Here is a 25,227-nt window from a genome sequence, read left to right as displayed (position 1 = left end):
AACCTGCTCACCAGCAACCGAAGACTTGTATTGTTGTATTAAACGACAAAATTGATGTAACTGTCATTAACGGTCTCTGTCACCAAACTGCAACTTGTATCCTTGTCACATATTCTACCATGACCTTTTATATCATCTCAATATACTGCCCTCCATCTGAAGACTTAAATAACTCATTAAATTATTTAGAATCCACATTGAATTTTCTGGGTCCTCATAATGTCCTTATTTCAGCGGATGTAAACGCCAAGTCTAAGTTTTGGTTTAGTGCACGCTCTGATGCTCGAGGGCAATTACTGGAAGAATTTATTATTAATAATATGAAGATTTTTAACAGACCTCAACAGTTCACTACGTTCTCCAGCTTCTCCGGAGAATCAAATATTGATATCACCTTCTCAAATTCCTTCTGTAATCTAGCTATCAACGATTGGACTGTACAACCTAACTGGACAACAAGTGACCATCGAGCAATTTCTTTCTCGGTCTCCATACCTTCTCCTCCCTCAGATTCGAGTATCTGTGTGCCTGAGTACGTTCGCTTCTCAATTAATAACATTAATTGGGACATATTTGAACATTCTGTAAATGCTGATTTCTCCAAACTGACTAACTCTCATTTTGACGCCATGTCTGTGTCTGAAGCTGCGACACAGATTCAAAAAATTTTGATTAATGCATCATATAAATCATCAAGGAAAAAACGTGTCAATTCCAGAACTTGTTCCTGGTGGTCGTCAGAATTATCTTTGCTTCGGAAACAGGTCCACCACGCTCGACGCACCTATCAGCGCAATCGTCATTTATCTCAGGCTGATGTTCGCATCTTTTATAATAATTACGTTGATCTCAAGAAACGTTATGTGAAGGCAATTGCTACCAGGAAGAAGCAAACTTGGACAGAATTTGTGCACAACTCTGGTAATGCGGACCCGTGGGGACTACTTTATAAAATTGTAAGAAATAAATTATTTACACAAGAAGTGTATGGATCGATCATATACAATGGTCTGGAGACCACTAACTGGACGGATTCTGTAAATATTATTCTAGATAATCTTTTTCTTCAGGACAATGTGAGCTCCGACTCTGATTTTCACACTAATATTCGTTCTGCCAACTCTCTGTACGTTTCTTCAATTAAGACTGAGGCTTTTAGTGCCATCGAGTTGGACACAGCTGTCAAACAAGTGAAAGTTAAGAAATGCCCAGGGATGGACATGCTGGAGAGTACCTTTATAGTACGGCTCGCCAAGATTAAGCCCAGTATACTTCTACAACTTTTCAACAAATGTTTAGATGCTGGGACTTTCCCAGATCTGTGGAAGACAGCCCTTATCAAACTGATTAGGAAACCTGACAAGCCCCCCCCCAGGAACCGAGGTCTTATCGGCCTATAGCTTTATTGGCCAACCTTGGTAAGCTATTAGAACGTTTAATTGCCCTGCGATTAAACAACTTGTTATTGGAACGGGGATTAATTGCGCCTAATCAATACGGATTCACTCCTGGAAGGTCCTGCGAGGTCGCCCTTGTAGACTTCATTTCTTCTGTTGAACACTCCAGTTTCAAGTATACTCTTGCTATCTTTATTGACTTCGAGGGTGCTTTTGATTCCCTTTGGTGGGAAAGTGCCCTCGAACGTTTACGTCATGCCGAATGTTCCCAACAACTTTATCTTCTAATTAAGAGCTATTTCTCTAACAGATTTATCACCGCCAGATCTAAGTACAGACAAATTTTGCGTCAGGTCTATCGAGGGTGTCCACAAGGCTCCATTTTGGGACCACTTTTCTGGAACTTTGTCCTGCAAGGTTGGATTACCCGAACTTTTGACAACGTGAAGATCATGGCATATGCGGATGATTTGACAGTCCTTGTTGGTGGAAATTCAAGGTCTTCTATTGAAAGATCCGCTGAGAAAGTTCTATCTGATCTTCAACTATGGACAGTTGAAAATAAGTTAAAAATTAGTTCTACCAAGACAAAAATTATGATCCTTGGCTCTAAACTGGATGTTCGTCGACCACCAAGAGTTAAAATAAACGATAGACAAATATCTCTAATAACGGAAATTAAACTTTTGGGAATAACTATTGACAGCAAGTTAAACTTTCTCCCTCATTTATCCAATCTGCGAATTAAGATCAGAAATTTCACCGGCGCTCTTGTCAGAGTTTCTAGAACTGAGTGGGGTCTTTCTAGAAGATGTTTAAGAATCTACTATAACTCTGTGTTTCTCCCTATGGTTACCTATGCTGCTGGCTCTTGGTTCCATAGGGTGCGGACTGTACAATTTCAATCAAAATTGATGACAATCCAGCGTACAATGTTACTTTGTATTTTGAAGATTTGTCGAACAGTTTCAACACCTGCTTTACAGGTTTTAGCCGGGACGTTACCACTCGATCTCTACGTAATTTTCAGAGGCTTATGTTATCGCCTGAAACGTCAGATTCCCACTGAGATCCTTGGTATTTCTATTAACACTCAAGTCGATGTTAAAGCCAAACGACAAAGAATTTGGCAAGAGTTGATCAACTTGTGGCAGGGTAGGTGGGATGACACAACACTGGGCAGTGTAACGCATAAGTTTTTTCCTGAAGTTGACTCTCTTACGGATAAAAAATCTACAGTCTGGTTTAGCCTTGACTTATTTACCTCCTATTTGATATCAGGCCACGGATCATTAAATAAGAAATTGTTTAAATTTCGCTTGTCTCCTACGGAACTCTGCCATTGTGGCGGTGTGGAAGATTGGCAGCACGTGTTGTACACTTGTCCCTCATACAATGAATTTCGAGTAATTCTGCAGAATGCAATTCCCAACTTTTCATCAGGATTGGAACCTAATTTTGTATCAAATGCCACGAGTTACCGCGCTCTTCAGGATTTTGCTAAGGCAACCTTCAATAAAAGGCTCGCAATTCTATCTGCAATGACTACACATGCGAATGTTTCAAATTCAGCTCAAGACTCTTCACCTTCACTGCAATGCCGTCCATTTTCTCAACAAGATCTACCGCTCTGGACTTGTGCTCTGTGTGTGTGTTGTGTTTTTTTTTTTTTTTTTTTTTTTTTTTTGAAACTCTACAAGTGTCCTACAACTGAAACTCAATTTGATTCCTGTGAAAATTCCTGTGCTCCTTTGTTCGGATGGCTGTTAACTAACTGTGACTTTGTTATTGGTGATTAACTGTGACTTTGCTACTAATGACTGCAGGACTTACTGGATTTAACCTCAACTGTTTTTAAGGTTTGTTTAAGACTTCTGGGCTTGTGCAAAGTTTTGTCGGTTGAATGGGTACTGTTATCCTTAATTATTTTCTTTGAACTTGTTTTTTTTTTTTTTATGTTAATATGCATAAGATTACTTTCATTGTTTACTTTGAAATTATCTGTGTTTACCTCAATCTGTTGAGGTTTTCTTTTGTACAGTATTTAATCTTTGTATATTTGTATAAGTTAACGAGGCAGAGATGAACTAACGTTCCAGGTGCCGCCCAAGACAAATAAATACATACAAAATACATATCGAGAATGACGAAAAACACTAACCTTGAAATCCTACGCCTTCTTCAAAATGAAAAGAGCAATGCTCAACAGGATTAGAAAACAAGCGCATAACAAGATAATCTTCGAAAAACTTGCAAAAGCGAAAGACAATCATCAACAACTTGAAAAATTGTCTCCATATGACTTGGAAAGCCTTTCAAAAAATGGGAGAATCGCATGTTTGGAGATTGTGGTGATTTACCACCTAGCACAAGACAATCTGTAGACCACATAACCAATAAGACCCTCTGGAGAAGCTATCCATCCCTAGCCATGAAATTGCAGAGGTCATCAGAAGCCTGCCAAACAAGTGCACCACAGGTCCAGATAAATTCCTCCTTTTCATAATTAAGATATGTAGTCCTTACCTGCTGGACTTACTGTCCTATTCTTTCAACAGAATAATTGAAACGGCCACTCTCCCTGAAGCCTGGAAAACGTACCACACAAAACCAGTTCCCAAAACTAATCGACCTAAAACCTGCAGACTACAGACCTATTTCCATAGGATGCAACTTTAAGTTGCATCCTATGGAAATGAACCCTGAACACGTGATAATTACAATAATGATGTTCTTAATCCTCTATATATAGATGGGAATGAAGGATTTCATTATATTGAATACAGCGTGTACAGAAGAGAATTTTATTGTAGGTTAGCCACACCTGTTATATCAGATTTGGTTTGAGCTAATCAAATGGTCAGATTGTTTAAATTTATTTACAGTGAAATTTTATATTATAGACAGATTGCGTCTTTTGACTTTTAGAACATTTACGATCCCTTAAACACGTTTTTGTTTTATCATATATGTGACTGCTGGTGATTTGCTCCTATTTCAATATTTTTCTTTCTGTGCATACGGCAGTTACAGGTCGGATATCACTGGAAGGGCGCAAGCGTGAGTTTGTCAAACGTCGCTAACCTGCTTCATTCCAATGACTTCCCTTGCATTAGCAGTTTTCCTGATTCCTTAAGGTCCCCCTCAATGACAATACAAACACTCTTGAACTCCTCCATTCAAATGAATTCCATATTTATGAAGCAATTTTTTTCTGTTAACTAGGACAGAGTCTCTGAAGCCAAGAGTTAATTCATAAGTCTTTCATCATATATTCCCTCTTATCATAACTGGCAGAATTGCAGAAGCGAGAACATTTTCCCTTTTTGGGAAATGTTTTCCCTCACTACTTTATATTTCTTAACTAAATCATTAGACAAGGATCACCATAGACCCATTAATATGGTCCTTCCTTAAAATTGATAGATGATTAGCTGCATCATCAATTTTATAGCATACTCCAGTTCTTTACATCTGTTTTTATTATTAAATACATTACCGTTTTTCCTTACAGTTGAATGGCAAAGTAGGATTTACCTTCTGTGGAATCAGAGAATTTTGAGGCGAAAAATCCAGTTCTGAGCAGGACTCTCTAAAGCATCGCCCACAGAATTAGACACTTGAGGTTCTCTGTGGCATCAATTCGTGTTTTAAGAGACTCAATCTCGCCCAACGGCACACAATTTAAGTAATCTCACTCAAAAAAGAATTTATACCAACTTTCAACTAGAGAAAGTTCTTGGGTGCATGTGACAGCGAGTACAAGGAAAAGGCCATTGCTCGAGGGTGAACTGTCAGTGACAATTTCTCCATCAGTCATTACATCCTGCAATATGTTGTGTACTCTTTTTCACCTGGAGGAGATGGTTGAATAGCGAATCGCTGCTTTACTAGGACTGCCTTCTTTAATAAAAAAAAAAAAGTATTTTTTTTCATTTAAAATCATAATAACGTTTAAAATGATTTGAACACCAAATATATTGAAAGAACACTCACTGATGAGGTATCCTTAAAATTGTCACACTTGTAAATTTAACTATAATTGCCTAAAACTATTTCTGTATTGTTTATTTTTGCATAGTTTCTATTTGAAGTGGGATTTTACTTTCATTTGAATGCTATGAACAGTATTCGATTGAAATTATTTAACTTTGCGAAGAAAAAGTCGAGTAATAAAAGTTTCCATCATAAAATATTTACGTTTAGTTGCTAAATCTAGCGAGTAAACAGAGTAATCCTCAAAATAAGAATCTATTTCTGTGTGCGTGAAAGAAAGAGAGTGTGAATGTATGAGGCGAAACTACCAGGGGTTGCCTGAGTAGCTAGATCCATCCTACGTATCCTTCCGGATACATCTCACATGTGAAGTTAATAAATTATAGATGCAGTAACAGGAAGCCCAGACTCTTCGACGCCAATTAACCATTGTGCTTGTGCATTCTAAAATCTCATTATGGTACTTAAGGAGCTTAAGTATTATCTGGGAAATTCTCTAATTAAAATATTGCGACAAAATTATTTTGGTAGAAATAATTCACAACAATTCACTTGTGCTGTCTTAATCGACAAACAATAATTACCAAAAACAAACTGATTGTATTGCTAAGAGGGCATTCTAAGATAGCAAATAAACAAAACACCGCAGTAGACAATTTACCTAAGTAGTTTAACAAAGTATAAACACGTAACTGTATTCTCTACATGTTTAATTAATAGGTTGAGGCTAATAGAATTCTAACGCGAGGCTCACCATTCACTGTCATTTGCATAGTCCTGTTAGCAGAGGCGGCTTTGTTGCTGGCAACGCAAGTATACTGACCAAGATCATTCGCCGTGACCCTCCTGAAACTGATGATCGATGAATCTTCAGTCACCTGAACAGAAACATCTCCGTAGGCCGAAAAGGGAAAACCATTTTTCAACCACTGAAACCTGATGGGTGGATCGCCTGTTGTGACACTGCAAATGATTTTAGTTCGAGATCCCTCGTTGGCCGACATGCGATCGGGGAAGAAGACTGAGTTGATGGCGGGGGCAGCTGCAAGGGGAATAAAAATAAACATTTTTACGCTGCAGTTTGAAAGAAGTAACCAATATAGAATGTTCACGACGTTATACAAATACAATTGTCTTTGTGCATAAATATCGAGTTGTCATAATTTCAATTTCTGATAACGTCCCTCCAGTGAGAATAATGAAATTGTTTTATGTGTTGAGTACGTGCGACAAATATGAATGTTATTGCTACCCTTCCGAAAATCCATCTACCAGAAATGTTAGACTGTTACCCTTTTCAGGAATAGAGCAGCCATCCCTAACCCCCTTCCTACAAAAACAATTTAAGTAAGAGCCTAGAAGTAAGAAGAATAAATCCAGTTACGAAAAAGAACTATTGTTTTCAACTGCCTGTAATCACAAGCTAAAGCGCAAAAGTAAACAGTGCAGAGGGATTTCCAAAGAAAGATGTTTTGTCTTTCTTTGGAAAGTGAACACAGAAAACCTTCGTGGATGTGGATGAGAAGAGGAGGAAAAAGATGCTGTATCTTAGTGTGGTGGATTATTTTCAAATGATAAAACGAAATGGGTTGGGAAGAGTATAGGGAGTTATATCATGTCATTACAAACGTGGCACCTGCTTGTAAAGTAACCAAAATGATGAATCTTAGATAAATTATTTATCTTAAATTCTATACTCTCCCTGAGGATTTCACGCATGAATGGTTTGAAATGCGAATTCATTTTAATACAAAATTACTTAATTTAATATCGTATAAATACGTTTTACTGATTACTAAATCAATGAAAATACAACATATATGTTACCGTAGTATTTTAAATTCGAAATAAAAGACGTGGAGTTGCAGATTGCGCATTCTTCTTTATCAAGTAGACGGATAGGTGTTCATGTATTCAGCGCCTCCCCCCATGCAGGGGTAGCGCCGATTACATCATTGCCATTTTGTTATTTCCCAAAAACAAAACCTTATAATTAACGTGAGGCTGCAATTATTAATTTTCGTAAACAATGAGTGCATCAAATGGTTACATAAGGGAAATTAAAAAAAAAATCTCGATTTATTTGAAAAATGAGAGATTTAATGAACACTCACTTTGGTAGTCGGCCATTGAAATGCTCAGGTAAAATATCGGGCGCCATTTTATTAAGAATATGTTTGAAAATACAAATATTAGTGTACTATACTGAAAGAAAAAAGGTGTTGTCAGAGGATAACTATCGTATTTTGGGATGTTTCAGTAATTTTCTGTAGTCTCTGACATTACCGAAAAGCTTTTAGAGATTCTATATACCGAAAAGATGTATAAGACGAATTTAAAAAGCCATCGGCGATAATATAATAAATTTCCTGGAGTTGGTATAATGAGAAACATGTCACTTCGTGTTCGACAAGTTTATTTGAAAGTAGATTCAAGTTCTGGCATGTCTAGAAGTTGACAGGTGGCTAACAGCGGCGGTCTTCGTTTAAATATGCAGAGACGCGTCGCATTTGGGCCTTCGTGCACGATAACGTTAAATTGCCGAGCAGCATACCAACGTTAAATTTTGTCCGCTATTAAAAGAGTCTCCACCTGAAAACGCTTAAATTGTTACAGAGCGTCAGTGATGATTCGCGAAGCTGTTTCTCCCTCAACTTCGAGCATATGTGGGATATTTGTGAGAATGAGAAGCGTTGAAGTGTGAGATTGTCGTTTTAAAAGGTACTGACGAATTGGTAGCTGTTGCCGCGAAACAGCTAAAGATGGAGGTACAAAGTAGCTTCGTGGATTCTTCGACGTTAAAATCAGTAGCGAAAAAATGCATTTCACTCAAGACTTTAAGGGGAATATTGTTTAAAAATACCCATATTCATTCTTTTTTTTTTTCTGGAAAAAGAAAACTGGTTCAGCAACTTTAGAATGATGTCTCATGCAAGCCAGCGTATCATTTCAAAACCGAATGTTTCAAAACTTTAAATACACATCTTAAAAAAGACAAAAAGGTATGCAAATAAATCTTCTTTTAACAACTAGTTCAATTAATTCAATAATCAGAAATTTTAAGAAAATTAACTTAAATATCATTGTTGAATTAGTTTAATATAAATATCATAAACAACAATTTTATTATTAATTTTCCTAACCTCTGCTGGGATGGATTAGAAATGCTTAGATACCCGGATTACAAGCTTTTAGCTTGTTCTCAAAGTTAAAGTTGTGTTAGGCATTCCAGTGGTAGTTATTCTATAAGTGGATTAATTAGTGCTCTGGAGATGAAAGTTACCAAACTCTTGTGTGTTGCTTTCGACAGATTCAGCTAATATAAAACCGCTAATCGCAGTTTTGGCTTCTTCTGACAAAGCACTTCTGAAGGGCGATTGAAAGTCACTTCTGTTGTAAGCTTTAATTGATATGTGATTTTTCTCGTAGAGTTCAGTTTAAATCACGTATATTTGCGTCCTGCACATTAAAGGGCCACATGCATTGCTCTAGACAAAGTTTATGCTGTCTGATTTGATTAAAATTCATTTAGAGCTAGGCAGAAATAAAACTGGATTGGCCATTGGTCGCTTCCCGTGGTAACGTACCGTGTGTTGATCCAGTGGTTTGTTCACTGAGTTGGTATATTCAGTAAGAGGAGGCCAAGTCTAAGGAAGTTTACAATTTCTCCCAGAAAACGTTACGTTGTAGCTCAGAGGAGATAAAAGGAAGGTCACGTGATCGCCAGATAATGATTTCCGTATTCTGTAAGGCTTATCCTGTCCATTTACTGTGCGTTAAGAGCTTAGAAGCAGTCGCTGAGAAATACATAAATTAGAGTGCGAGAAAACAGTTCTGGGAGACTAGAGAGAGAGGCTTATAACTGCAAACTACTCTAATTATTCAAACTAATTCCTACCTACATCTTTCATAACAGACGTACAATTGCTTTCGAGATTGCAAGAAAAGGAGGTCATCCTTCAGCTAAACTTCGCACAACTGAACAAATTTCACTTATTTTTCAGTATTTCTCAGTAGAAAAGAACACCTGCGAGTTTCTCTCCACCAGAATACGTGTGCTACTTTCAGTTGCTCCCAAGTCTATTTTACACTGGAAGAAACTCACTCCCCGAACCAGGCAACGTTTTATTGTTGTTAGTAGTAGAAGCTGGAGGGGGGTGGAGACTGAGGCTTGTACGAATGCATTAAAGAAATTGCTCGTGCATCAGCGAAAGGGTTAAAGAGGCCAACTTTAACCGCCAGCTTGGCGAAAACTTGAACTGATGTCGGTAACGATTCAATGCTGCCGACTTACGGTATTACATTATCCGGCGGGATTTGCGACAGGAACTGATGACCACTAAGCAGTGCATTAAGTTGCGTGACATTGCACAAAAGGCTGGGGAAACAGCTGGAATGACGAACGACCTTGTCGCTTCCGGTGGATGAAGCTTGTCGTTGACAGCGTCTTCATTGGGCTCTCATTCTCTTCCGCTACAGATACAGCCCAGTTTGGTAAGTGTGTTGGGATGTTTCGGATTTAGAGGCAAGGCAGCTCAGGTCGTCAAGCATCTTATAAGTTCTTATAAGGAATGGAATTACTAACTTTGCAGATTCGAATCCAAACCTTTCCAAGTGCGTGCTCGAAGTTAGGAAGATGGACTCATTAAGAATGGAATCAAACCCAAAAAGAGGAGATTAGGAGTTAGTGTAGTTAAAAGTAAACTGTCACAAGTGCACTTACCTACAACAGACATATAAGTGGTTCCAGTAGCGGTTTGGCCTTCCGAATTTCGGATAATACAAGTGTATTCGCCTTCATCCGACTCCCTTTGGACATCCTGGATAGTCAGCGTTTCGCTGCTTGTGACCGAATGGCGATGGCTGACGGGAAGAATGGTTTTACCTACAGAAAAAGAAGTCTATTAATTATCAGCAGTTTCCTTTTTCTTTCAGTAAATGCAATGCTACGTCAGTATTCTCACTAACAGCAAGGGACGACGAATCTATTATCATTCACTTGGATAAGGAATGGTACTTGTTGTGTAAGTAGCGAAACTTTTCCCGTAATAAACGCTTATGAACGTTTCTTAAGCGAACGCGTTGCTACGGCAACAGCAGGTTTCTCGTGCTGTCTGGAAAGACGTGGCGACACTTATGAGAAACTCGACAGGTGTCAATAAAAGCCCCGAAGTGTCTTGAATAGTTTGGTGTTGAACGCAGTTCGGCGTATCGACACGGACGTGGTAGATAAGCTCGTCGCGTTAAAATTAATATCAATATTTTAACTTTGATTAGTTGCCTTCATCGTTATCGTGTTTGATTGCTTAAAACATGTGACAGTCATCGGTGACGAACACGACAACTTGTACACGTGACCGACTAAGCCTACCAATTTTGCTAATTAGTTATTCACTCTGGAGACACGCTTTGGTTTTCCCTTGTCACAGAGCTCAGCTGCGGATCTGATTAGAAAATACTGGTGCAGTGGTAAGCAGCGATTCATTGTTGACAAACTGGTGAGTCACGAGCGCCCTCTGTCAATTGGTGACTGAACGGATGGGGTTTCTGCACGCAAACAGAAGTCTGTATAAACATCGTTCGGGTTATGTACGTTAGAGAATTGCAGGCATTAGAATAATTAGCTAAATTGACTACGACTGCAATTGATTCATTAATTATTTAAAAATTGTTCATGCGTAGAAACATTACGGAAAAACTTCAGAAACCTTGAAAGGAATCGGGATGCTTGCGTTTGGTACTTTGTTGTTTATGTTTTGATCATAACCGAAATTATTGAGAATATATCACTTAATTTATATTTCGAGAGTAATCGTTTTGATTTATGGTAGACTTCAGTTCTTTAATAATAAATCTTTGTTGAGTACAATAACACGATCCTGATGTACACAGTACAAGTATATAACTTAGACTGATTTTTAAACAGAAACAATATTAATAAGAAAATAAGACCAAATTTTCATGAAGTTATTGCAGGTAAGAAGACTTCAAATCTCTTATTCTCTTAAAACATCCAAGGAAAACACCCTATATCTATATATAAATTATAGATATATTATTAAAATAAAATACAAAAACACCCTATATCAATATATATAACTCTAAGTCACAGTGCATCTGAAACGAATTCATTCATTGTGATGAAAATGTACGTCATGAAATAGATACACAAGCAACTTATCAATACAGTTGTTTAGTATAATGAGCTGTTTTTTATTATTGCTATGGTTTTACTGTAATAACTTTATCTGTGTATCACTTTCAAAAGAAAAGCTCCTTGTATCACGATCTTTTCAGTTGGATACATACTATTTTATTTCCTCAGACCACTTCACAATAGTATAGGTACCCCTAGTGGTAAGTACTGAATAGGACAAAAATACGAGTATATGGTTTTATATCACTGTTATTCTATAGAATGTTCATCAATCGTCAGGAGTGACCTATTGAACTTTTAAATAAAATATGTGATAAAAGATAGTGTCGTTGTTTTTGCGTGAGTTTGATTACTAATAAAATTATTTATATTTCGGTATAAAGTATATCATTTTGGTGAATAGTATGCTAACATTCGTGTAATAAATATTGACATAAAAATAAATTGGAATGGAGCATTCAACGCATGGAAGATAAGTTTTTGCTTATCTTCCAATCCGAGAATGGTGACTTCACTGTATACATGTGAGCATTGCAGTGTAGTATCCTCTCCAGGGTAATGAAAAGTTATTCTAAAGGTTCTAAATCGATAAAACGTATAGTTTCCTTTAAAAACTGGTGATTTATGCATATAAGCTTTGGTGCATTCTCCACCTTTCTTATAAAGGATTCTTTAGTAGAGTGTAATTGCTACTTTCCATTAAATACCATAAATCGTTTGCCGACACAGATGGACTTGCAGCACTTGTAGTTTTACCACCAAAAGATGAAAAGCGTAATCTTAATAACTAACTAATAGAGAAGCTCGGGCAGTTGTAGATGGTGTTTCTACAACTCCTTTTTTTCTATCCTGTCCGGATATTCCAAATTGGGACTTCTTTTAATCCACATTAACCATCCCTTAAATGAGAACGACCAGACCTCCTGGATTTCAACGTTGTGGGACTCAAATGCCTCAGTTTTCCGAAATTTAAAATATAACCATTTGCCCATTTTCCGTCTCAAACTAGATATGTGAAATACGACTTTAGAAAATACATTCACATTTCGACTGCTGGAAAACACTTATCCGCACGAGTTCACCAAAAGCTGATTTAAGAAAAGAAGGATGGCAGCTGGGCATATATTTCTCATCCTTCTTTTCTGTCGATAAGTACTCTTAGCAGCAAAGATTTTGAGTGCAGCTGCTGTGCTATCCTGCAGTGCACACTCTTGTTTGGGTTAAAAGGCGGAATTCCCAATAGTCAGTGGATAGACAATGTACGTTGTGTGGCTGGACAGTCTGCCTTGCAAGTTTGTAATTTTGAGAATATTTTTCTTTAGAAGAGGTAACATATAACACGTTATTGACACATTCAAATGGTTTAGTTTATACCAAGAGATTGATCGAGTTTTAGAATGTATCGAAGTATTGAAGGCATTTTTCATATCGATGAAAAGCTGCCAACTTTTTCTATTAAATTATTTGAATCACCATTAAATTATACGTATTCCCATGTTATGCGTTATCTTAATTAATTGAGACTATGCTACTGTATCGCTTAGTAGCTTCAAGTAATTTGGTATTGAAATGCTACAATTTGAACTTTTGAAACCCTTTAATGCCAAACACTTAAACAATTCTGGCTACTTTTCGGGAACTCGCTGTTTCCCGTCTTCGGGCTTGTGGAATTATAACATTTTTTTTTTGTACAATTTTCTATAGAGTTTTACAAAATTCTATTGATAATCGAATTATTTTAAATAGTTAAATAATTAAAGTTGTAGAAGTTACAGTTGCTTGGATTCAACTTTGTCTGTTTGCTTACAGAATAATTCTTTATTGGTAATTTGGTAATATTCGACATTATTATGAGTATTAATTACGATATTTACAATATATGCTACATAATGTACTATACAATATTTCATTTTCTATAATTACAATATTTTAGAAAGACCATTCGTATATTAGGTAATTCATAATTAATTAATTCATAAAGTCTATCTAGAAATCCTCTGAGTTACTCTACTATGCTATTGAGTTCATCTAAAACTTCAGCTGGGGTATCTAATACTGTCCCACGTCCATTACATAAGGGTCTGATCTGGTTTGTCTTTCTCTTCTTTGCATTTATATATGGGAAGAATTCCTTATCCACCTTTGCCATCCTAACCCTTTCAGTGGCATCATTACAGACCAATTTAAAGCTGTTATAGGCTTCAGTACTTTTTATTGCTCTGTAACTTTTCCATGCCGTCTTTTTCTGCTCAAGTAATCTGTCAACGTCATTATTCATCCAACTTGGAATACTCCTCATGGAGTATTTTGGTAATGGTATATAAGCATTCAAGGCCTCTGTGATTAATGTTTTAAAGGTATACCATAATTCAATTGTATTCGCTCTCTATCAGATATCTATCCAGTTAATAGAGGCCATGTAGCATCTTGAGGTATGTGCAAGAGTTACATTGACTCTTGAGGTATGTGCAAGAGTTACATTGACCAATATTATCAGATAAACGCGTGTCAGTATTACCCACATCCCCCCTAACTAGCAGTTTCCCTGAACCTTTAAGGTATCCTCAATAATACTGGCAAAAACTCTTGCACCGCCTTTGTTTAAATGTATCCCGTCTCTACAAAACAAATTCCTTCTACCTACAAGTGCGGGCCAAGCTGATAGAAACCCCCCCCCCCCCAAAGCCTTGTAGAGTCCTTCAAGTCTTTAGTTAATCCACAAGACTTTCAGCATATAATCGCTCCTATCGTGCCTGGACGGAATTACAGACATTGTGATCTAACTCGCGACATTTCTTCAGCATGGTCCTGTATTTGTCTAACAAATCGCCAGATCGTGTGTGCTTAATATCATTAGTCCCCCACATGAATAATAATATTCTCTTTAACCCCCTTAAAATCTGACAGTCTTTTGGTGACATCATTGATAGTTGCTGCCTGCAGACATACCCTGGTTCTATTCCACCTCTCTTTATTACAAAAAATGTTTCCCGTTTCCCTGACAATGGAGTCTCCTAATAGAACTAAGTCCTTTTCAACCAGAGTAGTTTGCACTTGGTTATTCTGTTCTGGGGGCTCGAATCGGGAGTGCATCACTTGGTAAGTTGCTAGAGTCTTGAGCTCCCAGTTACATTATTTTCGAGGGCAAGAACCCGTGTTTTCAGCGACTCAAATTGTTCTAGCAATGCACCAAATTGTAACTTACGTTCGGTGCACTCCTTACAATGGTGACAACGAAAAGAATCTCCAAGTGAGCTAGGATTATCCAAAAGATAAAATCATGACTCACCCGGAAATCTCCATCGGCTATTTTATGAGTCATGGTACCCTCTGACGAAGTGTTCAAGGCGGATCTTGTAATAACCATTACCAAATTTACTAATTATTAATAAAACAAACTTTGAAAAAATTATATTTATAATATAAAAAAATAAATCAAACTATTACGGGGAAAAAACTTATTAAAATAAACTTTACAATATACTAAAAAACATTTGAAATCCTACTCTACTTCACTAATCCTGCTTTAATCCCTTCTTATCTATACTTCTTTAATGTCACTATGAAGAGCTGTAATAGGCACGTCTGCTCGCTACGAATGCCCTTTATATAGGTAGGGTTGATTTTCGTGCAGCCTAATGGGAGTGGTTTTTCTATGAGAGGATTTTTGGGCACCGTGATATATTACGAAGATTTACCTCTGGATGAGCTGGTGATGAAGTTAAGGTAGGAAAGTAAATCTGTGGATTTAGTTCTTTAGGGTTGTTAGAATATTCTTTTTGTGATCTTTGCAAGGATTTCTGCTAGGAAGAAATTATAATAGGTGGAGTGAAGGCGACTCCTTTTTACTTGTTTATAGCTGAGCTTTTGAAACATTTTACGAAGTAGGCTTCCTTAAATTTTCTTCTGGAAAAAGACCTATTTATCAAAAGTACTAAGCTGTTGGTAAGGTCACTTGTGCTTCCGAAGAAAAAGGACGTGGGCGTCTGCTTCGGGTTTTTTAGCCTTAGCATTAGTAGAGGCATATGATGCAAGAAAGCAAGCTTATACAGCACCAGCCAAAAAAAAAAAAAAAACCCTCATTTCACCATTCACTCCAAATGTTTATCTAGTTCTGCCTTGAATCTATTTAAGCCATCAACTTCCACAACAACAAATGAGTCTGTTCCAGAAATCAACCATCCGCTGGCTAAAGGCAAACTTTCTCACATCTATTCTACAACTGTCTGTCCTCAGTTTGAATCTATGCCCCCTCAGGTTCTTAATCTGAGCAAGAGGAAGAATCCCATCAGCATTGAGCCTGCTCAAGCTATTCAAGGCCTTATACACCTCAATCAGATTGCCTCGCAAGTGCCTAGTCTCCGGAAGCTGTAGTTTTCAGAACTTAAGCCTTTCTTCATAAGAGCAGCCCTTTGTTCCCTTCATCAGTCTTGCTACCCTTCTCTGTACACATTCTAGCAAATCCACATCCTTTAGGAAGGATGTGGAGTTGCTAGAAGGCGTGACCCGACTATTGCCTTATAAAAAGGGATAATCACCTCCTTATCCCTGCTCGCAAAATTTCTGTATATCATTGACATGACCCCATGACCTACTCTGGCAGCCTCTCTGCACTGCTCAGAAAACTTCATATCTGACTGCACAATTACCCCAGGTCTCTTTTATTCTCCACTACCCCGAGTGTAGTGAATTCTGCCGTGTTGTTGCCTTTCTTGTGTTCCGGTATTCTTTCTTTAGTCTTCTATATGATTCACCGATGTAAGTTGAGTTGTTGGAGTACTGGATATAGTATATCGGGCTTCTAACGTTGGATGGTTGACACTGATTTTTGAAAAGCTTCTGTTTTAGAGACCGGTTCCTGAACAGAACATATGTGTTGATGAGTTGAGAGTTCTGTTGATGAGTCGGTCTACTAATGTTGAAAGATATTGGTTTTTCAAAGTTAAAACCTTTTTTGTTGAGATAATTCCAGTTGGCTGCAAATTGTTAAACCTCTCCCAACGTAGGTCCTGATAATGGCTAGTTTGTGAGAAGTTATGCAGGGTTGTCGCATCACTTCTCAACCATTCTTCACCAGCGTAATCGACCAGCCCATTCCAACGCATGGGGGTGTTGCTAATGCAAAACCAACTCGCTATATTTCATTCATAGAAATAAATTCCATAGTTATGAACATCTTGACCTTAGAAAGCAACTGTTTAACAACTAAAATTTCGGGGTGATTTTCGTGAAGTTTTGCTAATTTAAAAAAAAAAATATATAAAATAATAATTTCTCCATAGAAACGCGTAGAAAATTTATTTACTAAAACCAATTATAAATCTTCCATAATAAATACAAAAACTGTCTGGATTTTCCAGCCCTCAAATTAAAATTGGTTTTATAATAATGAACATAAAAATGTACAATTTTAATTAATAACCACGATATAAGTGTTTCCAACTTTCTTTTATTAATAAATTAATTTGATACGATCCTGATGTTTTACAAATAAACGTTTTTATCGATTCTATTCGTGTTCTATAGATTAGTATGTAAATAAATATGGCTAGCTGAGGCAGTCTTTTGAGTATCAACGTATACGACCCCATTTATTTAATGGATAACATCTATAAGTGTTGTCATCTTCCTTAGCCACCTTTTTAGTTCCATAATGCCATTATGCTCTCCGACAACTTTCACTGATGAAGAAATACGAAATATCGATGTCCACCGAGCTGAATTTCTTTTTAGAGTTAACTCCTCGCAATCTAACCAACAATTTCAATTTAATTGGCTACATTTGGAATTTAAGTATAAAATCGACAGTTACATAAATGCAGAAGTGCTCTCAAAAAGCTAAGTTGGAAGAAAAACAGAACACTTTAGTGCCTGTTTTGATCTGATTAATTTAAAGAGGTGCGCTCTAAACACTGTGTAATACAAAAGGTAGCAGAACTCTCCACAGTTTGCACGCATGTATGTATTACAAACATGTGAGTGTAATAATTCTTGTTTCTGTTTTTATAAGGCTCACTCATAATTGATGTTCTCATCACTGTTGCAGATTCTAAACCGGATTAATTCAAGCAGCGGAAATGTTCTGTGGATGACGTGGAATGAATTTAATTAAATATAAAGATCGCCAAGAGAAAGACCTTTTGGAAAAAAAAAAACAGCTGGGAAAACTGTCTCTTATATTAAAAAAAAGAATCATTAAGCGAACCACTAATCTGTTGCGTTGGTCTAATGAGAGCAAGGTAATAATATAAAATCTGCATACGTACGCAGATGTTAGTAATTATTTACATCCACGACACTAGGCAGAAGAAACGATTTTTTTTTCTTTTCTTCATGCCCCAAAGAAAATTTTTGCACACCAATGCACCTTATTGGTCATGTCTGCCTGCATTTTGAGCGTAGAATTGTCGTTTCTTCTAAGTGAAAGATTTTCTCAAATAGTGAAATTCCACATGACCAAGGTATATACGTAGATTTTCTTTCAGCCTTGTTCCAGGAGGCTGTATACTCTGTTGACATTAGGCGAATAAACCAATATGGCTGCCATAATTGAACTGAGACAAATGGAACCATGTGGTGTTAATAGCCATGCCCAAGGAACAAGTATGTTTTCGGTGCAGCCGGTTCCAGCAAATAAATAACTACCAAACTTATAGTAGTTGCGGATGGTAGGTTGTTGTCCATCCACCCTGTAGTCCCTTCTCCATTTTCAGCGCTTTAAAAAAGCTGGCAAAGAAAAATCCAGTTGAATGGGAATGTCTCTGAATTTTGTGAGAGAAATCTGCATTCATGACAGGGTGGGGTAATTACCTTAATGTCATGAGGTGACTGTGGCGAAAAGTGGTAGATCAATGTACCTTCATTTTATTCATGTATGGATGTAATATCCATTTAGTGCCACTGTTTTATATCCAAATATTCTTATCCGTTTATTGCCAAACAGCCTTCTTACATTTGCGTATCCTGATTCACGCATTACTTTATAAACAGCCCTCGAACAAAAGATACAATATTAAGTTACTGTATCTGTGACATCTAGATTAGTTTGAAATTATCTGATTTCAAGAGAGGTTGATTAGTCAGGTATTTTGGTGTGGTTGCTTTAATTGTTTTTTTTTTTTTTTTCATAAAAACAGAGACCGGTTTTACATAGTTTATGTATATCAACATAATATCGAAGGCATCTATCGCACTTAAAGTTGCTTAATTCTGTAAATAACTGTAATATTATTTGCGAAAAATAACCGAGAGACTTCATCGGACGAAAATTACATAAAATATTTTGTATACAACCTAAATTTCTAACTTAAAAAATCCTTCGATGCATTTATTTGTTTGCTAAGTTAGGTGTACATTTTGCAAATAAAAAAAAATCATCCCCATTTGCAATCTGCATTTTTTATTCTTTCCTCTAATAATCCACACATGGCTCATTAGGCTTAATTGATGAGCGCATTTTCTGCTTTATTTCCGATTACCAACCACTAGGCAACAAACCTTCGCAGATTTGCTACCAAGTACACAAACTTCCTTCAATAGGGAAAGGGAATTGGGGGTTGGAATAAGTTGACGATATTTTTCTCCATTACAATTTCCGTGAAAAAATAAAATACATTACCATCGTGTTTTTTTTTTCTCTCTCTTTCTCCCTTCAACTTGCTAATGATAATTTCGGTAGGAAGCATAAGACAACGCACAAAGTAGCATCGTTTACACAGGTAAAGAATTTTTTCTTTTAATGTATTTAAATGTCGCGTTTGCATTAGTTGTAATGGTACGAAATTCTGCACCATAAAAATTTCCTGCCGTTAGATAAGCCGTTAGTAAAGACCTTATCAGATAAGTAGACACATCAGGGAGCGTTTAGTGGAGATCAATATGGAATATGACGCTTTTTGAAACGTGCACCTGTTCCACCCATCCCCAAGAGACAGAAAGAGAGGTTTTAAGATTTTGCGTGGCCTAATGCGAACTGGGAAACGAAGAGATTTTAACAGAAAGACTGCAACAAATATTTACAAAACTAAAACCCATAAAGACGATTTTTTCTTTAAATCTTTTAGCCGAGAGACAGAAGGAAGGAAGGAAACAGATAAATAAAAGGATAGCAACGAAAGAAATATTTCGGCAAATCCTTCAAAACGGAAGATAAAAAGCAGAATGATCCGAGAAGGCAAGTAACAGATATTGAGCCATACAAAGCCTAATGCCTCAAATACTTTCAGAATTTAACGACTCCGTGTCGACAGAATAATTGATTTGTCTCCTAGGAGAGACGTGTTTGTGCTTGCTGCTGATCCCGTGAGTAAAATAATAATCAGCCAACTCAAGGGCTTTTTGAAATAATAAAAATCGTGCGAGTTATTTTCTTAAATTGCGAGCAAACGACAAATAAATAAAAAACAAACATGCACTGATAAAAATACGGCATCTAAGGCTCATTTAGTAAGATCGGATTTACAAATATCCTCTAAACCGGAATGTTTTGTAGCTAAACAAACATTCGGCCTTAATAAACTGAGTTTATATACACGTCTAGTATGAAGCTTATTTAAAAAAATAGAATGCAGTTTTATGCCGGTATGTGGCGCTGTATGATAAGTTTGAAAACACTCCTAAAATATTTTTAGTTAACTCGCTAATTTCCAGTTACAATTTTTCTTTTTTTTTTTTAAAAGTGTCAGTCATTAACTGAAAATAATCTAAATAGGCAAATTTTTAAGATTTTTTTTGTACTCAAGTCATTTTCTGGGTAATAAAAACTGCGTTAACCCTAATTTTCCTTGGAGATTTACGAAGTCATTTGTCTTCTTGGTTGCTGACTAGAGATGATAAGCTAGGCTAGCTAATTTGTTAGAAATCTTGAGCAAACATAGTAACTAGGGCAACTACCCTGTTCATGTGTCCGCGGCAATCAACACATGCAGGTCTTTAGATTCACTGATTATTGTAAATTTGTGTGCAGAATACCACGCGTAGTAATCAAAGAATAGTTTATCTTTAAAGTCTTGAGTTGGGCTCAACATTACGTACCTAAGGCTCTGCCAGAACAGAGGTTGCTGTTGTATTAATTTTAGAAAGAAAAAGAAAGTTACTTCTCATCTAATTAAATGAAAAATCACTCCACTAATTACAACTAAGTATGTAAAATTAGTGTTAGTATTCAGAGGATGATTGACGATTCCACAAATATACTCAGCCATCAACTAACTAAATTAGAAAAGAGACACAAAGAGAGCAAATGAGTGATTGAGATGTCTTAAAAGAGGTTAGATTAAAAAAATATATAACTTGAGCTGTAGTGGCTTCGTTACTTGACATCCCTTTGGAGTTTATTTCCCTTTTACTCGTGGCTGAGTTAGATGAAAAGACATATCGATTTGCTTCCCAGCTTTTAATCCCAGGAATGGTCAAACTCGATTGGACACGCTCTTCTTCGAGACACCATATTTAAACCTTTATTTATATTTCAATGGGGAGGCTGACTCCAATTATTCACCACGGAGATTTAAGCTTGAATTATTGAATTCAAATATTTAATTTTACGATACATCAGGTTCATCTGCGCACTTTGTGCATCCTCAGAGAAGGCTGAAGGCAATCTTCTCCTATCGATACTGCTAGATAAATATCTACACGCGAACACTAGTTCATTAAGTTTAATGGTTGTTAACATCGGGAAGATAGGTGGTACAAGGTGTATAATTTTCGTGTGGTCAAAACTATAAGGAAGTAATAAGAAATAGATAAAAATGAAAGAAGCAATTATGCTAAATGTGCACATAGGGGCAAACTGAAGAAATCGGTGATTGCTTGAGGAATCTATAGTCCATATCTTCATATCTGCGCTAGACAATCCGTAGGCGTGTTTATTAGGCATCCAGAAACTTGTTAAAGTTGATGTGCTTCTATAAACAGAACTTCGTTCACGCTTAATGCTTTACAGCAAACGCATTTGTGAAATTTCCTGCAATAGTTTAGCTAATGGACTTGCGGTTTCTAATTAGATCTAAAAGATTGCTTCGTGCTCCTGGATTTTGTATTTTGCAATCTTTTATCTTAGTAATAGAAGAAAATTTGCTTTCTCCTCGGGATTGGCGATGGGCTCAACACCTTTTATCTAAGCACTGTAATTGCATTGCTTTGATAAAAGATGTTGCAATTCTGCTGTGCAACATCACAGACACGGAGAAGCTGCGATATAAAGTGGATGGGGCAGGGAGAAACGTAAAGATCAGGGATAAATTCTACCACTACCTAAATAATGTTATCTACTCCAAGTGGTACTCCATTTCCTCCTGGAGACACACACACACATAGAGAGAGAGAGAGAGAGAGAGAGAGAGAGAGAAGAAGAAAGTGAAAAAGTGTAAGAAGTATAAGGAAAGAAAAGAAATCAATATATAATGAGATAAAGGGAAAAAAAAGTGAAAACTGGAGTCATTATAAAGGTTTCGTTTCATCTCCAGCAGCTATTCTTCTCGTTCTAAGGTCCCATTGCACATGCAAGTAGTCGGAAACTTCTGTCTGTGGCACCATTGTGTTATCTTTGATGTGTCGTTGGGAGAAATTGTATATTATTATTTTCGCTGAAATGGAAAGGAAGCACAAAAGATGAAATTGTATATCTGAAAATAAGTTACTGGTGAAGGAATTTAGCTGGGCTAGTTCTCTTCAGAGTGCTTTGTTGAGGCTTCCTACACTCTACGCCACACAACCATTTTATGCATAATGCGTTACAGAAGAATAAAACCTAATGTGAGCCTTAGGACCAGTTATTACACCTGGTAACTCAGACAATGATCAGATTTCTTTAGGTTATCGTTTTTATTAGATTAAAGAAAAATGCCTGATCTATCCTACCCAGTTCGATAGAAATTCAGTGCCAAAAGTCCTTATCACATCGATTTAAGAAGCCACACAAAGATAATCGATTGAGATTCTTCTGTTTTAAAACAGATGACCTAATAAAATTCTCAAAAATAATCGTTTTGATAACGGAATTTCAACTGTTATTATGGAAATTATATTCGTTGGTACCTACCAAATGTATCAGTTTTTCTGGAGGGTGTACTTCTACTGGTGAGTTTTAGATTTCTTGGATTCTGAACCAAGAAATTTGCAATATGCTTTATTGCTAATTCGAAAGGTTCTGACATATTTGTTGAAAGATCCATTATTTCTTAATTTAAATTAACAAGTGAAGCAAATTAATAAAGAAAAATTTTATTCATACCAGCCAAATTCGAGAGAAAGATTAATTCAGGCAGAAATATTTACTGTAGTAGTAGGAACTCCAGCCTCACACGTCTTTGGCATTTATTACAAACATTACTCGCGTGTTTAAAATGTTCTGGAGCCAACTTGACTCATAACCTTTGATTTGAGTACTTAAGGATGAAATGCTCTGTGAATGATGAAATCATTCAGAATATTTAAAACTCTGTTAAACCCTGCCTAGGAAAAAGTCTGATAGAAATCATTGTCTCATCTGATATTATTATAATGCCATACAAGACAAAGCTAAGAATTTCCATGAGAAAATAGGTTCGGTATGACAGGAGATTATTATCAAGTCGGGGTATGAGATGCTTGGAAGGCAGCCAAGGTCTGTTGTATATTTGAGAAGATTGCTGATGAGAGGAAGATCAAGACTCAGTGAATGAGTTGGATTATCTGGTGTTAAACGACTGTCGATGCTGTGATGATCTCATTGAATTAAGTTTCTGATAAATGTGATATTCGTCGAATATATCAAAATCTTTGGAAGAAAGAACCACAGTGAAAAAACTTGCGCTGAATCACTCTTATTTTTTTCTTACACATTTAAAACACAATTCGGGCTATCTGTTGATCGCTCTCTCTTTCTAAAATTATTCCTGGTTTCCTCCATTACGTGGTGTTATTATTCTTCAAACAGAGTAATGACAACTTCTTACAATATATTAAGATCATCGTAACGTCCACGAAATTCTTAGAGCGCAAAACGTGGCAATCCTGATGCCATGGTGTTTGATTGCAAGAAGCACCCAAGCTCTTATGCAAGCTGGAGTACACAATTCCATTAAAACAAGTTGCATTTACTAATCGACTGGAGATGATATCATCTCCAGTCGATTAGTAGATATTCTGGCAGAAACTTTTGTGCAAATGTAAGACATATCTGGATATGGGGACAATTTTTTAATTGGATGATATAGAGGTTGGGCAAAGCAAATTATATTTCTGCCCAAGAGAAAATGATAAACAAATCAGCAAATGGCGCACCTGGTCTTTATGCGATTTACTGCTTTATTTCTCAAAATTTAGACAAGGTCCTAAACTATTTATTGCTGTTTTTGAATGGTGTACTCTTGGAAAGCTCCAACTCATGGTGTTATTTAGCAGTCCTGACTTTCCCTAAACCTGGAAAAGATCAGACCTCACAATAGAAAGATGCTGGCCCTCTCTCCTTGTCAAAAAAATATTTCGAAGCGTGTACCTTCATGCCATCAACCAACAAACCAACCAATCAAATCGTAGAAGCATCCCCGAAAGTCATTTCTTAATAATTCTTTAAAAGTGGTCATTATAGACACAGATGCCTAACCTTTTTCAATGTGTCAGTGTCACTTGAAAATTACATTTTACTTCAAATATTTATTTCCGTCAACCTCTGACATTTGTCTCACGGTCTCTATAGCACTGACACCACGCTGAACACAATAGCGAATAACAAAATTTTGGTCACCATTAAAATGTAATTTGAAACAACTTAGAACTATCAGATGACGCGTCTCAACTTGAACTGTGCGAACGTATTCTTGGACATGTATTCTCCTGCCATCTACCGCGGTTCTCCGAAACTTCGAGTTGGTCGGTCGATGGCATGAAGGTTGTACGGTGGCGCTGCCATCACGCGAATTAAACGATAATCTAGATATTAATGAAACCTGCACGAGATTTTTAAGCGATTATTTTCGTGATCAGAAAGGTATAACAACTTGAAATTAAATTATGGGTTTCCCACAACTTGTAATCAAATTGCTGAACACTTATGTACCCCATTAGCGAAGAGAAAGAGCCAAAAATTCAAAATGGAAGTCACGCGCAACACCTGTTTCCTCACTCACCTTTCTTCCACGTGATGCTCTCTATGGGATATCCACCGAACGGACACTTAATGGTCAACGTCTTCCCGGAGATGGCGGACACGTTTCTCATGGGCCTGATAAACGGGGCCCCGTAGACATTAAGCCTCGCGAAGTGCGTCACGTGACCGACTGTGTTACTGGCGTCGCAGCGATACTCCCCGCTGTCTTCGACACGAGAATCGGTGATGTTCAAGTAGCTAATGACGTGACCTTGACTCGTGGTCTTCTCCCCGCGCAGTATACGAGGACTTTGGGTCAGTTTGACGTTGTCCAGGCTCCACGTCACTTCCGGCGAGGGATTGCCCGCCGCCGCACAGCTGAGAGACACTGCTTCTCCGGAATGGACGACTTTTTCAGGGAATGTTGATACAAATACTGCAGCTGCTTCTGCAAAAAGACAAGAAAACAACTCATTTATTGTGTGCGAGTGCAGTTGGAACTTTGTAACAGCCACTACAATATAAATAATATGGCGTTAGGCTTAACTTAATATTCCCCTCTTTGTACTTAATTTTTAATTTGGAAGAGAACGAAGTATTTTCTC

The 25,227-nt window shown here is 37.0% G+C and overlaps 1 protein-coding gene across 3 annotated transcripts in view; it reads right to left on the bottom strand.

The window, feature by feature from the left end:
* Positions 1-25,227, bottom strand: part of LOC150084400 (cell adhesion molecule Dscam1-like) — a 266,709-nt gene that overhangs the window by 53,287 nt on the left and 188,195 nt on the right. For all 3 annotated transcript variants that reach the window (XM_090376031.1, XM_090376032.1, XM_090376033.1), the window contains 3 exons: positions 24,663-25,070; positions 10,117-10,278; positions 6,148-6,435 (listed from right to left, as the gene is read on the bottom strand). In XM_090376031.1, the coding sequence (XP_090232157.1) occupies positions 6,148-6,435; positions 10,117-10,278; positions 24,663-25,070 (858 nt within the window). The remainder of the gene's footprint in view (positions 1-6,147; positions 6,436-10,116; positions 10,279-24,662; positions 25,071-25,227) is intronic.

Source organism: Mastigoproctus giganteus, chromosome 6, assembly GCF_048544385.1.
Source record: "Mastigoproctus giganteus isolate SK-2022 chromosome 6, ASM4854438v1, whole genome shotgun sequence".
Taxonomy (NCBI): Eukaryota; Metazoa; Arthropoda; class Arachnida; order Uropygi; family Thelyphonidae; genus Mastigoproctus; species Mastigoproctus giganteus.
The sequence above is the reverse complement of the archived record's forward strand: the minus strand, read 5'-3'. Positions and strand labels throughout refer to the sequence as shown.